General features: G+C 37.8%; 1 protein-coding gene across 16 annotated transcripts in view; it reads left to right on the top strand.

The window, feature by feature from the left end:
• The window catches only part of EYA4 (EYA transcriptional coactivator and phosphatase 4), a 318,929-nt gene that overhangs the window by 265,783 nt on the left and 35,178 nt on the right, over nucleotides 1-17,968 (top strand). For 11 of the 16 annotated variants that reach the window (XM_045499667.1, XM_045499678.1, XM_045499665.1 and 8 more), the window contains 4 exons: nucleotides 2,189-2,268; nucleotides 6,195-6,378; nucleotides 15,226-15,362; nucleotides 16,951-17,034. In XM_045499667.1, coding sequence (XP_045355623.1) covers nucleotides 2,189-2,268; nucleotides 6,195-6,378; nucleotides 15,226-15,362; nucleotides 16,951-17,034 — 485 coding nt within the window. The remainder of the gene's footprint in view (nucleotides 1-2,188; nucleotides 2,269-6,194; nucleotides 6,379-15,225; nucleotides 15,363-16,950; nucleotides 17,035-17,968) is intronic. The other 5 variants (XM_045499679.1, XM_045499671.1, XM_045499670.1 and 2 more) reach the window with 1 other exon arrangement.

Genomic DNA, 17,968 nt, shown 5'->3' on the forward strand with positions numbered 1-17,968 from the left:
GCGCTTTCCTAAGTCCTATGTACCATTGAATGATTGCGGATTTTATTCCTTCCTACATACCTTTTGATTAACACTATATTTCTTAATAGGAATATTTATATAATTTGCACCTCCCCCTGAAAACAATCCTCCATAGACAAGTATTTAATTTTGCCTCTATGTTTGATCAGTACATAGTAGGTGCAGAGAGAATTTTAGTGGCATAGGAAGACATTAAAAGCTTGTTTCCATCATTTTGTCCATAGTGTTAGTGATACATTTGGGGCTACAAGAACATATTTTAATCAACTACTATTGAAATTTCAGTTCATCGACTACAATGAAATTAATTACTTAGACCTTTCTAGCTAAAGTGGCAGATCTCTTTTTACCTAGAATGTAGGTAGAAATATAGTTACACACAGTCGAAAGCCACAGTGAGCCACTCAGCTTCAGTTAGCAGTATTAAAGTGACCATGAATACATTCTCGTTTACCCCCTAAAATGCTTTCATATTAGGTATTCTGGGCCAGGTCAGTTTGTGGTAATTACATAATATTATAATTACGATGATAAAACAAATAATCAGGGGCGCCTTGATGGCTCAGTCATTTAAGGGTTCAACTCGATTTTGGCTCAGGTCATGATCTTTTTTTTTTTTTTTAATTTTTTTTTTAATGTTTATTTATTTTTGAGACAGAGACAGAGCATGAACGGGGGAGGGGCAGAGAGAGAGGGAGATACAGAATCGGAAGCAGGCTCCAGGCTCTGAGCCATCAGCCCAGAGCCCAACGCGGGGCTCGAACTCACGGACCACGAGATCGTGACCTGAGCTGAAGTCGGATGCTTAACCGACTGCGCCACCCAGGCGCCCCTCAGGTCATGATCTTAACGGTTCGTGACATTGAGCCCCGCATTGGGCTCTGTCAGTGCAGAGCCTGCTTGGGATTCATTCTCCCTCTCTCTCTCCCTCCCTCCCTCTCAAAATAAATAAATAGATATTAAAAAATGATTAAGAAAACAATCAGCTGTGTCAGTAGTCTTTACTTTTACTTCTTCACAGGTACGTTCCATAGAACATGTATTTTTTTTAATGTTTATTTCTGAGAGACAGACATACAAGAGCAGGTCAGGGCAGAGAAAGAGGGAGGCAGAGGATCCGAAGGGGGTTTTGCTCCGATAGCACAGAGCCCTACGTGGGGCTCAAACTCAAAAACCGTGAGATCATGACCCAGGCTGAAGTCAGAGGCTTAACCGACTGAGCCACCCGGGCACCCTTCCATAGAACATATTTTTTAAAAAATAATCTTTAAATTGATATTACACTTGCTTTTCCCTAATTTAAAAAAAAAATAATAATTAAGCTTCTGACCTTGTAGTAAACTTTTAATTTTTTTAAAAAAAATTTTAATGTTTATTTATTTTTGAGACAGAGAGAGACAGAACGTGAGCGGGGGGAGGAACAGAGAGGGAGAGAGGGAGACACAGAATCCCAAGCAGGCTCCAGGCTCTGAGCTGTCAGCACAGAGCCCGATATGGGGCTTGAACTCATGAACCATGGGATCATGACCTGAGCCGAAGTCGGATGCTCAGCCAACTGAGCCACCCAGGCACCCCTTGTAGTAAAATTTTAGGAGGCTTCCGAACCTTAGGTGATTGCAGCATGAGCAGCTCTCCCTTGAGTCTAAGCCCTAGTTCACATCTTTTTTGGTTCTAAGGAAAGGACATAGGAAGAAAGAAAAGACAGGTTGCTTTAAGCATTAATTCTCAGTGGGTTCTGTGTTCATTTCCTAAGCTAACCCTATCCAGATGTTTAACTCAAATGGTTTTTTTGTGCGTATGCAGTTGGTATGACCATTTGAAAGTTCCAGTAGTTTCCTAGAACTACTCTGTGTAATATTTTATTCTTTGAGAACCTCTGCTCTTCTAGATATTTAACCTTTAAATGTCTTTAGCTGCTGTCCTTAAGACTGTTCCCACATGCTCCTGTTCAGTCCAGCAGACATCTGTACCAAAGACCTTAACTGTTGTCACAAGAGGGATAGAACTAAGCACATTTTTCCTTATAAATCTTTCAGCTTCAAATTGCACATTTCGTTGCCTTAACAAAACTTAAAATAGATTTCTCTCATTGGATTCTGCAAAGTGAAAGGTTTTTATTATTTTGCAAAGAAATACTTTTTAAATGCAATTTGTTCTTTCTTTCTAGGTTCTAGTTTTGCCCCATCATCGACTATTTATGCAAATAACTCAGTTTCCAATTCAACGAACTTTAGTGGTTCACAACAGGTATCGTAGCTTTTCTGTATTTCGACTTTTTATATCTTTCAGATTTCCAAAGAATAGTTGTAGGTTGTCATATAAGTGTGTGTTCTCCTAGAAAAAGGTTTCTGTGTTTAAAGTAAAGATGGCATTTCAAGTAGTAAAAATTAGATATCTAGAATTCTTGGGGTCTGTATTAATCTGGGTATTTTAGGTTTTCTGGTTGCTAAAAGTTTGCCCTTTAAACCTTTAAACAGTGATTTTTTTTTAACCATTTGGCATAGAATTGCAAAATTTATTGCATATTCTCCTATTATCTTAAGCTGTACCAAACATAATTTTATTTTCTCAAGTTATTGTGAATATTAATGAAGAGGTTGAATTACAACCAGTAATTAAGTTGTGGCATTTTTAATTCAAAATCTTTGTTATTAAACAAAATGCCTCTTGGATTTTTTTTTCTTTTAGTTCTGATTCATTTTAATAAATGTTTGATTCCTACTTTGCTGACAGCTGTCATTTTTTTGCTTTTGTCACTGTGCTTGCCTCTAGCAGTCCTTAGTCCCCCTCCTAATTATGTTTTTTTTTTTAGTATTTTGTGAGTTTTGAAATCTAGTTTGTTAGAATTATGTGTGGAAGAAGAATGAATGTTTCTGCGGAGTGACTGTAATGACACTTGAGAATCTTGTGTCTTTATTCCTTTGTTCTCAGTCATGCTCAGAGTAGTTGAGATACAAGGGTAGTTGATTTCCTTGGTAGGCAATACACTATTTTACTCTAACGTAATTGTTGGGCTTTTTATGTATTCTAAAATCTAATTTATTGCACAGGTGGGCTCTTTGGATTTACTGAAGGAATTCTATTAATTGCCTTCTTTTAATTTTTATTAATGTAACAAAAGGCAAAACAGAAATCATGATTATTAAACAGTGTGGAAAAATAGTATTTTTGATAGAATTAAACTGTTTAATTTGGCATTAGTTAGGAAAATGGTTTCTTAAAACATGAAACATCAAAGCCAGTATGCCTATTTTATGTTTAAAAATATTCAGAATCCACGTAGCTCATTTCACTTATTTATTGATATAGCAAACGTTTATTGAGCACTTACTATACTTTAGACTTTAAAAAAAATTTTTTTTAACATTTATATTGTTTAGACTTTTGACTAGGCATTGAAGATTCAAAAGTAATGTCATTGTTCTCTGCTGTCTGGAAGGAAGCAATTCTAAAGAAACAGATATGAAAATAATATGAACAGAGAGGGTAGGATATAACGAATACACTAATAGAAATATATGCATGAAAGAAAGACTTCTCTGTTCTGCTTGGGAGGATTTTAAAAAGATCCATAAAGGAGAAGACAGATTCATGTTATAAAAAAGATCCAGTACTATCTGAAAAAATTTAAAGCCAGTGGCTCCAATATAACATAACCTGTATTTTGGACCATGGTTTGAATACCAGTCTATTATTTTAGTTAATACTTACTGAGTAGTTACTAGGTATTAGGAACTGGTCTATATTCTGGGGACATGTAAGAGGGGACAGGAGTGGATAGGACCTGATTCATGCCTCCTGGAGCTTCTTAATTACTGAGAGAAGCAAACAATAAACCAATAAACACATAATATAGAATTGAAAAGCGCGAGGAGACAGAACAGGGTCCTATTAAAAAATATTAATAGGAATCTAATATCGAGTAGGGAGGATTTTGCGGAAGACGTACCTGTAGAAGCAACATTCAGGCCAGTGCTTCTAAGAATTTGGTGGAGGGCCAGGATGCTTGGGCATGGGAGGTGGTAGGTACCAAACTCCTGAGAGGTGAAATCCTTAGTGTGCTAGAGAATTCAAAGAAGGGTAGGGTTTAGCCTGTGCATGAGGGCAGATGGGGAAACTTACTTGTGAAGATAGGCAGGGTCCTCCCTGTATGTGTAGGACTCTGTAGTTTACAGTAAGGGATTTCAATTTTATTCCAAGCCCAATGGGAAGCTATTAAAGGATTTTGAGCAGGAGAATAGCATCATAAAGTTTATGTTTTGAAAAGACTACTCTGGCTTCCAGCACTTTGGAGAAAGCCAAACCTAAAAATGAGACAAATTAGAAAAACAGTCCGTTGGTTCCAACAGGAAGTGACGGTCACTTGGACTAGGGTGACAGTAGAGGAAATGAAGAGATGGGAAGATCTTTGAAATACATTTGAGTATAAAAAGATGTTTTAGGCACAAGAAGCTAGTAGCCTGGACCTTTCCTGTAATTTCATCTGCCCGTATGGGCATTTCGCAGCCTTAGAGGGAGCTTCAGCACGCAGATGTTGGCCTCAGCCTCTCTGGGTTCCATTTCCAGTTCTGAAACTTGCTAGCTGTCTGATTTTGAGCAGGTCACATAACCACTCTGTGCCTTCGTCCCCTTCAGTGTAAAATGGGGTAAAAATACCACATAGGTGGTTGTGAGGAATAAATGAGTAAATCGACTTAGAGTCTTAGAACAGTGCCTGACACAAAGTAAGTACCAGCTACACGTTTTACTCTGAGAAATTATGTTGTCGAAGTATTGCTGAGAGGTTTTTTTCCCTTGGTTTACAGGTGGCAATGAGGGAACATCAGGTCCTGAAATGAACGGTCAAATAGATTTTTAGTGTTTTGCCATATTAGAGCTGGACCAGACAACATGGTTGATGGGGGATTTGGGGCACCAACCCCTGACACAGTCAAAACTCCACATATAACTTTGGACTCCTCCAAAACTTAACTGAAATTTAGCCCACTGTTGACAAGAAGTCTTGCTGATAACATGAACAGTCGATTAACACATACTTTATATGTTATATGTATTATATATTGTATTCTTACAATAAATAAGCTAGGAAAAAAGAAAATGTTATTTAGAAAATCAGAAGGAAGAAAAAATACATTTGTAGTACTGTATTTTATTTATCGAAAAAAAAATCCGTGTGTAAGTGGACACGCACAATTGAAACTCTTGTTGTTCTAGGGTCAACTATACTTAATCCTTTTTGATAATACACATATTTGCTTATACACATATTTACTTTATATAAAGAATTTCTTCTTTGTGGGGGGAAACCACATCAAATGTGGACTTTGTTCCCTTAGGAACGTGTACCACGAAATCTTAATCCTGACCAAGGATTTGTCATCACTGATACAATTTGGGCTGATACTGAACAATTTGGGCTAAAACATGCCAGATACATTAAACACCAATAGTGCAACAAATTTTTATGTGTTACCTTAATATGTAAAAAGGATTTTGAAGGATTATTTAGGCCACTTTAAGGTTCTTAGGATTTTTAAATAAAAAGCAGGTCAGAGGAGTTGATCCAATTCTTTTTTCCCTGTAACAAACAAAGCAAACTAAATATTTGAAAACCTCACTTCAGACTTTTAAGTCAAGACCTTAGATGCCTTAGCCTTTAAAGGGCTGGGTAAAAAACTCTAGTATCCATTTGCTTTTATTTACTCTTTATTTCATGCATAATGATCAAGAGTAACCTAGAAGGGTAACAGAAATCACAGTAATGCAGACTGAGGTCCCTATGGAAACTGAGAAGGGCAGTCATATTGTCTCCTTACTGGTGATATTAAAAGATGTGTAAGAACTGCTGTGAATATGAATTCATTCCATTTCCTTCTCTCCTCTTCCAGTACATAAGACCTTATGATGTACATCCTTGGATAAGTACTTACAGATAAGTGAAGCAATATGCAACCTTTAGGAAGATGGAGAATTATGTGCGGGACCTGGTTCGCAAAACCAGCAGGGTCATTCACAACTATGTGCACTCGCTTAGAATCCCCTCAAAACCGTGGACTCTGAAACAAACGGAGCCACACACTAATCTTTCAGTTGCCATAGTGATTGCTTTGCTTTCGAGCATGCCAGGCGTCATTTCTCTTTCAAGCGCACACATGTCTCAACTGTTATTTCAGGATTATCCATCCTACACAGCCTTTGGCCAAAACCAGTATGCACAGTATTACTCAGCATCAACGTATGGAGCATATATGGCATCAAATAACACAGCTGATGGCACATCATCTTCGACCTCAACCTATCAGTTGCAGGAATCTCTTCCGGGACTGACTAGCCAACCAGGTACAGATCTTCATCCAGGTGAAATACTTTTATGTTTTGCTGTGTCTAATAATACGGAGAAAAAGAACATTTTTCAAAAAGCAAGGCTGAAAGTTCTGATATAGTTATACTGATGTTTAATCTGTACCAGTACAACTATATAAGATGAGGCTTTTCTTCTGGCATTTCAGAAAACGCTTCTTTTAGATGTGGATGGCTAAGAGATTTTAATTTCAAATGACTTTGTGTGTGTGTGTGTGTGTGTGTGTGTGTGTGTGTATGGATATGGATACAAAAAGGCCAGTGAACCTTTTGCCTGATATTCTTTCTTTTGTAAAGATCTTGACAACTTGGAAAAGCTGTAATATTATCTTCTTGGGGTATAACTGATAATATTTCCCTTAAGCTTGAGAGACTGTGTCACTCCTTCATCTCGGTGAGTCATCAGTAGCTCTAGCCAGTGAACATTTCCTACATTCCTAGGATTTGTAGGATATTAGTAGGTAGTTTAATATCTTTGTCTGATTAGCACTTACTTAAAATCCACTGTATTCTCCGTTGTCTGAAGCTGATCTGCAGTGCTACTGGACTTGAATTTGCTGATGCAGCTCAGGTATTTAAGGTTAAAAGCAAATTTAATAAAGATTCATTGTAATCCTATCCAGAATTCCAGCATGACTTTTTGGAGAAATCATCAAGAGGATTCTAAAATTACAAGGAAAGGCAAAGGAACTAAAGTAGCTGAAATCATTTTGAAAAATAGGAACAAAGTTTGGGGATTGACATTCCCTGATTTCAAGACTCATTAGAAAGTACAGTTATCAGAAATGAGTGGTAGTGACAAAAGGATAGATACACAGAACAATGGAATAGAATAGAGATTGTAGAAATGGACCCATATACATACACTAGAAAATGGATTTTTGACAAAAGTGCAAAAGGCATTTGGAAAATAAAGGATTTTGTTTATTTTTCAAAAACTGGTGCTGGAATAATTGGTCATCCATATGCAAAGATAGCAACAACAATAACAGCAAGGACAAAAAGCAAACCCCAAAACAGAATCATGACTCGTAACTCATGCCACATACATACAATACATATAAAAACTAAAACTGTAGGGGCGCCTGGGTGGCGCAGGGGTTTAAGCGTCTGACTCTCGATTTGGGCTCCGGTCATGATCTCATGGTTCATGAGATGGAGCCCTGCTGACTGTGTGGAGCCTGCTTGGGATTCTTTCTTTCCCTCTGTCTCTCTCCCCTGCTCACACACTGTCTTTCAAAATAAACAAACATTTAAAAAAAAAAAAAAAAACACCTAAAACTGTAAACCTTCTGTAAGATAACATGGAGGAAATTTTTGTGGCTTTGGGTTACATAAAGATTTTATAGGTACATTAAAAACACAATCTCTAGGGGGCGCCTGGGTGGCGCAGTCGGTTGAGCGTCCGACTTCAGCCAGGTCACGATCTCGCGGTCCGTGAGTTCGAGCCCCGCATCAGGCTCTGGGCTGATGGCTCAGAGCCTGGAGCCTGTTTCCGATTCTGTGTCTCCCTCTCTCTCTGCCCCTCCCCCGTTCATGCTCTGTCTCTCTCTGTCCCAATAAACGTTGAAAAAAAAAAACACAATCTCTAAAAGAAAAGAAACTAGCCTTCATAAAATCAAGAACTTCTGCTCTTTGAAAGACACTGTCCAAGAATAAAAAGACAAGCCACAGATTTGGAGAAAGTACTTGGAAAACACATCTGCTAAAGGACTTATATCCAGAATATGTAAAGAACTATCAAGATTCAATAAGGAAAATGAAGTTACGAACTTTTATAAACACCATTAGTATGTCCAAGCTTTTTTTTTTTTTTCTGACTTCAGTTATTTGCAGGATTCAGGCTCATCTCCGTTTATTTTTCATCCAGTGTTGGAAGGGAAAGAAAACAGGGAGGGGCGCCTGGGTGGCGCAGTCGGTTAAGCGTCCGACTTCAGCCAGGTCACGATCTCGCGGTCCTTGAGTTCAAGCCCCGCGTCGGGCTCTGGGCTGATGGCTCGGAGCCTGGAGCCTGTTTCCGATTCTGTGTCTCCCTCTCTCTCTGCCCCTCCCCCGTTCATGCTCTGTCTCTCTCTGTCCCAAAAATAAATAAACGTTGAAAAAAAAAATTTATATAAAAAAAAAAGAAAATAGGGAAACATGGGCACAACACTATAAATTCTTTCTAATTGGACCAGTGATTCCAAGAAGACTTAAGGCCATTTAACAATTATTTATTGAGTGCCTATTAGGAACCAATTACTGTTGATGTTTCAATTACTGTTAAAGGAATGAGCTCTCTGCATTCCTTTAACTTCCATTTGATAAACAAGACAAATATCAAGCAGATAATTAATATTGTATGAGTGTCAAAAAAGGGAATATTAACAAGAAAACTAATTTGAACAAGAAGTTCAAATAAAGCTGACCCTTTAAGGAACAGCCAACATATGCTTATATCGTGAATTGATGAAATGGTGACATCCTTTCTTTTGTGTTCTCTGTTCAAAATAGTGTCTCTGATCTAACTGTGGATCTGAGGGAAAATGGTCTAGTATGTATACTAAACTTTGTCTTTGGTGCCTCTATATTTCAGTTTCTTTTTTCTTATCTTCGCTTTAGATCCTTTCTCCTGTGACCACACAGCCCCTTTGAATTTCTGGTCCTTGTCCCCTTAAGGCTCCCGTTGAGGCTTTTCATCTAGCCTCAGCCTCTCTGAGTAGTTATATCCTGTGCAGGGCCAAGACTAAGGTAAAGCCAGGAAAACCGGAGGTACAAAATTGAAGGAAACATTCATTCTCAAAGCCCTTAAATTTTATGCCTCCGTGCCTGACTCACTTGAACGTCATTTCAGCCTAAATCCCATGATCTAAATCTGTCCTTATCCTCTTTGAGTCAGGACTTGCATTTCATCAAGAATATGACCTTAATTTAAAGAATGAGTGATTTCAGAATACTTGCTTCACAGACAGTGAAGATACTTTAGATGAGGAGGTATCTTATCACAGTGGGAAAGGTTTTTCTCAATAGTAAGTGTGTGGGGAGAACAGGGTAGGATGACTGTGTGCAAAAAGAAAATCACAGAAGTAATTGATGATCAAGACACTGGAGACTGAATGATAGACAGGACCGGGCAGACTGTGTTACTACAATAGAACCACCATGAGTGAAAACCATGATGTTTTTAAATACATATACACTGGATAACACTTTGAGTAAAAGGTTGATTTAGCTCTAATTTCAGTATTATCACAAGAGTTTTCTCTGTAGGATAGACACAGATGGATACTTTCCATTAACTAAAAAGTAATAAATATTCAGAATAGCTATTTTATTTATAGTTAAATACTAAATGCAAGCATGTAGATGTTCTCAATGTGTGACTTTGGTATGACACATCTACATGTAACTTTCTCATATTCACTATCAGGGTGCAATTTCTTCAGGTTTCCATTGATTGCTAATGCCAACAAATATAGTTCGACATAATTTTCAGATCTTCTCAGACTTTCTGTTATATTTAAAGAAGAAATAATTTTTACTTTAATTATATTCTTCTTTTAACCAAAATTAAAAGAATATACATGTCTGGATTTTTAAGGGAGTCTGTGATCCCAGACCTTTAGCCAAGGTAGTTTTAAGTTTGAATTTTGCCTTTTCAGATCTGGCATGCATCCAAAAAGCAAACAAGTTGATAACTGTGGGATTCGTTATTGATGAAATTTGAGGTACTTCGTTCGAGGGTATGAAAAGTATTTCCCGTTAACCAGTGCTGCATTTTGGACTTAAAACAGAGCCCTAAAAATTACATCCACATTTTTTCATAAATCATGTACTGTTAACTTCTCTAATTTTTAAAATAGAAACATGCTTGATGTTCTATAAAAGACGGCTGGTTGTTGTGGTTTAGGGATAAACTTAAATGGAATTAGGTTGGATCTAAATATCTAAAACTTGGAAGGTGCATTTATTCATTTCTGTACTGATTAAAGAATAATTATTCATCACACATAGCGTTGGCCCAAGAAAAAGCCTACGGCAATTGGTAACGACTAATGTTATTCGGAAACTGCAAATAGCATTCAGTTATTGACTTTACCTTATTAGGCAGTTTGACAGTCTATTTAAAGAAACCACCATCTATAAAATTAAATATAATTAGTAATTTGTAATAGTATCATCCTTTACTCTGAGACCTTGGCAAACATTGCAATACATTAGCTAATTAAACTTTACAATTGCTTCAGAGAAGTAAAAGATATAGTAAGATCACTTCACTCTTTGAAAAGAAGCCAGTTTCTTAGGCAGAACTCAGTAGAATTTCCATAGCTTCGTGGCATTTCACACAAGGACAGGAAGGAAAGTAAAGTGCTCATTTATTTAATGGAAGCTAACAAGAGGATTTAGATAGAAAGGACTGACCACATTTAACTTCTCTGACAATTCGCCTTTTCCCTACCTGCAGCACTAAAGTTCCCTAGTGCAATTACCTGAGTGAAATTTGGCAGAGACACTGGAATTAACAGCTTTCTCTTAGAAAAAAAAAAAAAAAAAGTGTCAACAAATGTTTAATGACCAGTGGAGCTCAAGTTCCTGGTTTTACCCTTTATCAGAAGAAAGGATAGCGCCTTCAAGAGATATAGAGGCTCGTACAGTTCTACCTGGGTGGTTATCTGTAGGAACCCAGATTCCACACACACACCCTGAAAGACCTCCAATTTTGCTATGAAGATATTTCAAAGAATTCATTGGCCCTCACTCTCCCAGAAATTGCATAAAGTCTATCTATTCTTTTGATAGATAAATTTGACCTCTTTGGAGGATCTGTTGCTGTTTGGTGGAGGAAGGGTAGCCTAGTGGTTAAAGCAAGAATTCTGAAATTATACCGGCATTCCACATACAAGCTATTTCATCTTGATAAGTTAATTTAAAATCTCACAACCTTCCCGTTTTCCCATTGTTAAAAGAGAGTAATGAAGGACCCAATTCATTGGCTCAAAGTGAGATTTAAATCAGATATATATATTTCTGTATGTGTGTGTGTGTGTGTGTACACACACATATACACATATTTATACACACATCTGTATATACACACATATGTATACACACATATGTAAAGAATATATATATATATATATATATATATATATATGTATATATACATATGGGGGGGGTGTGTGTAAAGAATGGTTCACAATAAAGAGCTCTGACAAATCAATAAGAAAAAGATGACCCAAGTTTTTAAATGGACAAAAGATTTAAACAGTTTCCTCATAAAAAAGAAGTTCCCAAATGGGGAAAGAAAAGTGTTTTTGCATCATTATTCATCAAGAAGATGCTAATTGAAACTACAGTGAGATACCAACATACCCTCACAATAACTAATATAAAAAAGGCTAGCAATACCAAGTATTGGCAAGGATGTGGAATAACTGGGAACCTCACTGCTAGTCAGAGAGAATATGTATCACCACATTGGTAAAAAGGTGGTTGGTGTCTACTGAAGATGAATACCTGACTTCCCCCTGACCCAGCAGTCCCACTTCTGAGTATATACCCCAGGGGAATGGGGGCTTACGTCCACAAGATGTGAACAAAAATGTTTCTAGCAGCTTCATTTGTAATTGCCTAAAACTTCAAATAGCCTAATGTTGATGAACAAATAACCAAAGCGCCATATACATATATAGTGAAGTTCTAGCCACATGAAGGAAAAAGCAAACAAGCATTCCAGGTTGTAAAATGGAAGGATCTGGCAGCAGAATGAGCAGTGAGTAGAGACAAACACATATTTCAGTAAACTTTTTAAGGAAGAAGGCAGTCCGTGGCGGATACCAAAAGTTTCATGAATGTGGAGCTACTCGTCATAGTTTTCTTAAAAGGATATGCCTTCACTCTCATCGAAACACTTCTGTCCATATTTTGTCCAAATTCTTAGAGCCCTTTTAAGGGCTCCTACTTTTGTTGAAACCTGGACACTTCCTGTGACCAGTCTTTTCCTTTCTTCCTCCTCCTGCTCTTTAGCAGCTGGCTCCTCATTCATTTAATAGCTGACTGGTTCCTGCCAAACTCCTCCTTTATGGATCCAGTCAACAATCAGTCACCCATGACTGAGCACAATGGCTTTGGAATTTTGCAAGTTCTTTTTTGACCTTTCAGCTCTTGTATTGGTGTAAGAACAAAGCTGCTTCATGATAGTTAACAGCTGAAAATTGGTCTGTAATGAGTAGAAAGACAAGTTTTTATAGGATGCGATCCAAAAATTGTTATAAGCTTACTTAATAAATGAGGCTTAATTTGAATCAGTATTTTATCCAAACAAGAACATTTGACTTGCAGAGCATAGTAACCATAAGAAAATTCTGGCTAAAAAAAAAAATAACTAAAAATAGAAAAAAAAATTGTGTGATATATTTTTTTTTAAGTTGGCATGTGTTTATTTATTTATTTTTTTTTTAATTTTTTTTTCAACGTTTATTCATTTTTGGGACAGAGAGAGACAGAGCATGAATGGGGGAGGGGCAGAGAGAGAGGGAGACACAGAATCGGAAACAGGCTCCAGGCTCTGAGCCATCAGCCCAGAGCCTGATGCGGGGCTCGAACTCACGGACCACGAGATCGTGACCTGGCTGAAGTCGGACGCCTAACCGACTGCACCACCCAGGCGCCCCTAAGTTGGCATGTGTTTAAATACCTAAAGCCTCATTTAATACCTGTGCAAGTAAGCTCAAACACGATTTACTAGAGGTAGGGTGATATTCAACCAGAAACTAAAGAACTTTGTATTACACTGTCTATTCTCAACAGTCAATAGCAGAGACCCATGATATGAAATATGCTAACAGTGTTTTAAAAGCAAATAATATTTGAAACACGAACATGTTTGTTTGTTTGTTTGTTTGTTTTTGATGCTGTCCTGACATGCACAATGTTTTCCAAAGAAAATGTTATAACCATTAAAAATAATTAGAGGTTAGCAATGTAAAAATCACTATTTATTTGGAACATTTCAGAAAAAAACTACCTAAATGTTCATCCAGTTTGTTCATATTTGGTTATTTCAATCAGAAAGTTGTTGGCTGTCTTCATAATTATTTTTCTTTAATTTTATGATGAAGCATAATTGTCATAACTTCTTTATATTTAAAAATGTTATCATTTAAATTTATTGTAGCTTGCCATCAGACCATCCTAGAAATTTTTGCTTTATGCATATGATTTAAATCAAATTAAATATATATCATTTTCACCACCATAATTTACAAAGTAGCTATGATTGCCCATGCTTTAATATACAAGGAAGCTGGGGCTCAGAGATTGAGTGAAGTGCTCCAAGTCATAGAGTAAGTCTGACTCTTGTGACTTGTGAGGTTTTATGGCACCTGACTGTTGCCTCAGTCTATCTTAACCTCCTCCCGTAGATTTGCCACTGCTCAGTGCTCCTTCCTGATAAGACACCCTATCACCAACTTTAGACATGTCAGTCTTTGAGGTCCCTGTGGGACATGGAGAAGTCAGTTAGGTGCAGTCTGAAACCGCTGTAGGATGTGGCCTCACTGGAGCTATAGATTTGTGTGTGGGTCATCACAGAGAGGGTGATTAACCTATGAAAGGGTTAGGTCGCCCAGATGGTGTGGAATGAGGAGGAGAGTGACCGAAGTTTGGAACTCTTAAATACCGACATACAAGGAATGGAAGGAGGAAAAGGAGTCCATGCCTCCTAAACAGAGAAGGACTGCTGATAGAGCTTCCAGAACTGGGAAGCTGCAAGGTATCAGCTGCCAAATAATGGCACTATGGAGGTGGTGTTTAAGAGGATCAAACTCAGCACAGTTATCTAAGAAGATAAGGACCGAGTCTGTCTATTGCATTTGTTACTTGGGTGGTTCGCTGGGACTCTGAGTCAGAGTAGTTTTATCAGAATTTTGGTGAACTGATTATGACAAATCCAGTGTCAGGAAGTGGCGACAAATGTGCTGTCCATTACTGTCACCATCGGCTACATGTGGCTGTTGAGCACTCGCGTGTGGCCAGTACAGACTGAGGTCTGCTGTAAGTGTAAAATACACACAGGAGTTCAGAGACTTGGTATGAAGAAGGGATTATGTAAAACATGTCATTGATAATTGTTTATATTGGTTACATGCTGAAATGATCCCACTGTGGTTATATTGGGTCAGTTAATATATGTGAGCAAAATTAATTCTACATGTTTCTTTACATTTTTTACAGTGGCTTCTAGAAAATTTTAAATTATATATGTGGTTCTATTTGTGGCTCACATTCTATTGCTTTTGGACAGCACTGTTATGCACTATTCTTTTAAGGAGTACCACTTTAAAAAGAGAAGATAACAAGCAGATACCTTCTAGGTAGAAAGGCAAGGTCATGGGAAGGATTTTAAACTTGTCTGTGGCCCACAGAAAAGCAAGACATTGGAAGGAAGATAAGAGAGGGTTTAACTAATGGAGCATGATTCAGTTGGGAGTCAAATTTGCAGGTGGGGAGATGGGATTGATCCAGAAGAAGACATCTCCTGCTTTGAGCTCTGACAGAAGGAGGAGAGAATAGATATAAATGTAGATAAATATGTGGGTAAGGGTAGAGACAGGGAAGGTGAGGACATACAGAATATAAAACACACTCATGTTTAATAGATCACATAGACTGAAACTACAGGGGATTTGCGTGACCTGGAACATTTTTAACAGAACACGATTTTGTCTATTTGGGTTATAAATTTTCTTTGTCATGAGGAGCTTTCTCTGACGTATATGGATTTGTTAAGATAATTAATAACAAGGACTCATACATGACCTAAAAATGAAGTACTGTTGTTGATGCAAATCTTGTTATTCCTAGGAGAGTTTGATACTGTGCAGAGCCCCTCCACACCTATCAAAGACCTCGATGAGAGAACTTGCAGGAGTTCTGGGTCAAAGTCCCGAGGAAGAGGCCGGAAAAATAATCCCTCCCCACCTCCTGACAGTGACCTAGAGGTATGCCAACTTACCCTCAAAGAGCGGAATATGATGTTTTATTTTACTGAGTGACATATTCTACACCTTATAGTTCCATAAGGTTTCAAACTTAAAAAAAAAGATATGAAATGAGTGGACCCCAAGTGTGAGAGTTCATCCACTGTAATGGCAAAATTAAAAACACTAACAACTTAAAAAAAGACGATACTTTACAAATTCTAGGCCTGAGATAATTACATCTTTTGATTCTAACTGGCCTAAATGGAAATTTAAAACATAAAGCCATTGTTTGTAGGATGATGTTCTGAGAGACACTCTATTTCGTAGTATTAAGGTGACAAAAGATGTGTATATGGGTCGATAAAATTTCGAAAGGTAAAATTAACCTGTATGGAAAGGAAAAGTCGGCTTCTGAAAATAGGAAAAGAACAATCATTTGATACATGTTAACATTTTTATATCTGTAAAAGTCTCCATGTGTCATCTTTTTTCTGGTTAAGAGCTCTTTTGAGATATACCCATACTGAGCAGGTTGATTTTTATTATAAAACACCAGGAGAGGGGCGCCTGGGTGGTGCAGTCGGTTGAGCGTCCGACTTCAGCCAGGTCACGATCTCGCGGTCTGGGAGTTCGAGCCCCGCGTCGGGCTCGGGGCTGATGGCTCCGAGCCTGGAGCCTGTTTCCGGTTCTGGGTCTCCCTCTCTCTCTGCCCCTCCCCCATTCATGCTCTGTCTCTCTCTGTCCCAAAAATAAATAAAACGTTGAAAAAAAATAAAATAAAATAAAACACCAGGAGAAATTATTCTTAACCATATTATGTTACTTCTTACCCAACCGCAACCTAAATTTCCAGATTTGGTAAAATAAAATAATAGTCATTGTACCTCTTCAATCATTTCCTTCAGCTGAGTGACAATAGCACATTCCAGGCCTTCAGGAACCCAGCAGGTGATATAAATGAGTGAACTGGGCCAGGGAGCCAGCAGACTGTGGAGCTTAGGGAACATTGGCCCAGTCTAAGGGGACCTGCCCGTCACCGCCATGTGAAATGTCAGTCAGCATTATCGTACCTTCCAGTTTCTCCGCTGCCGCTAGAGCCCTGAAGTTTGTGTGAAATCTCCTGAATTTGAAATGCTGATCAATAATTTGAAATCTTTCTAAACCCCGTGCACGCTAAACAACCCATCGGATGGCCTAATCTGACCCGAAGGTCTATACTTTGCAATTTCTGTTTAGGGATCACTCACTGACTTTTTGAAATACTTTAAAAAAATTTAGTTCTTTGCATGAATTGAAAAGTCTCATGAATCCACCAGGGGAAAGATTAACTTTTGGGGCGTTCACTGCAAGTAAGTATTTGGAAACATTCATTCAAATTAGGACATCTGACTTTTAAGCTTATGATTACTTGTGTCACTCTCACCCCTCTGGTTTTATAGGGGGGATGCGTGGCAAATTTGGAAAAAAAATAAATGGAGTAGCACAGCTTTTTCTGAAATGGTATTGAGATTATATGCAACAACAACAAAGTCAGATGTGTTCAATTTGTAGAGATTTCTGTTTCCTTAGAATTTGATGATCGTTTGATATTTATTTTTTTCTTCAGCGTGTATTTGTCTGGGACTTGGACGAAACCATCATCGTTTTCCACTCACTGCTCACAGGGTCTTATGCTCAGAAGTATGGCAAGGTAAGGGATCAAGAAATTTTACCCCAAGACACTCAGTTAGAATTTTATCTTGTTCAAAAATCTAGCACAACTTAAATACATTTAAGTTTCTGTTTCAGGCTGTCAAATCTGCTCTTAATTGATGTCCAGTGGCTCATTGTTCTTTGATGGGAACTGGCGAATTTTACAAAAGTAATTCGAAATTGAATTTGTTTTCTTTCTTCAAGATGCCTTTGGGTTTTCTACATCAAGAGCAAGCTCATTACTCTGACATAATCATCTTAGAAAAATTATTTTGTAAATTAAAATGGGCTTTCAATATTATAAAATCATATCTTACTCTCTAATAAGGAAACTTTCAGAACTAAATGTTGTTATAGAATGCCAGTTGAAATAAGGAAGTAATCTCTTGTCTGAGAGATCCTTTGGATTTAGGAACACCAGTATTTTTTGTAACTTTGAATAAGCATATGAACAGCAAATCACATCCACACACACACACACACACACACATTCAGAGACAGATTCCCCTTCCTTCTTTCCTGCCATGCTTTTCACGGTTGGTTGGCTAGCTTCTTAGGACCGCGTTGGTGTTCGCTGTGTAGGTGCCGTGACAAAGATCAGTGTACCTCCAGGGTGCTTGTCAGATGGAAACACAATGGTTCAGGCCATTGCTAGGTGAGTCTCTGACTCTATGGGATTCATATTCTGACCAGAGTCAATTACCATATTCAAAGTTATCTAACTTTGGTTCTTTTAACATATTCTACTTACAGAAATGCCTTCCCTGTGCCTTTATAGTGTTACATTATTTCTTAGGGTCTCACGTCAGCCCAACACACAATTTTTAGCAAGTTTGTTAAGCCTTGCTAGTAATGATGAAATTGCGCTCAAGTGTTTCCTACTTGAAATATACAACTACCGCACTCTTGATGAATCTACGTTGTATGTGACT

The sequence above is a fragment of the Leopardus geoffroyi genome, chromosome B2 (assembly GCF_018350155.1).
Source record: "Leopardus geoffroyi isolate Oge1 chromosome B2, O.geoffroyi_Oge1_pat1.0, whole genome shotgun sequence".
Lineage (NCBI taxonomy): Eukaryota > Metazoa > Chordata > Mammalia > Carnivora > Felidae > Leopardus > Leopardus geoffroyi.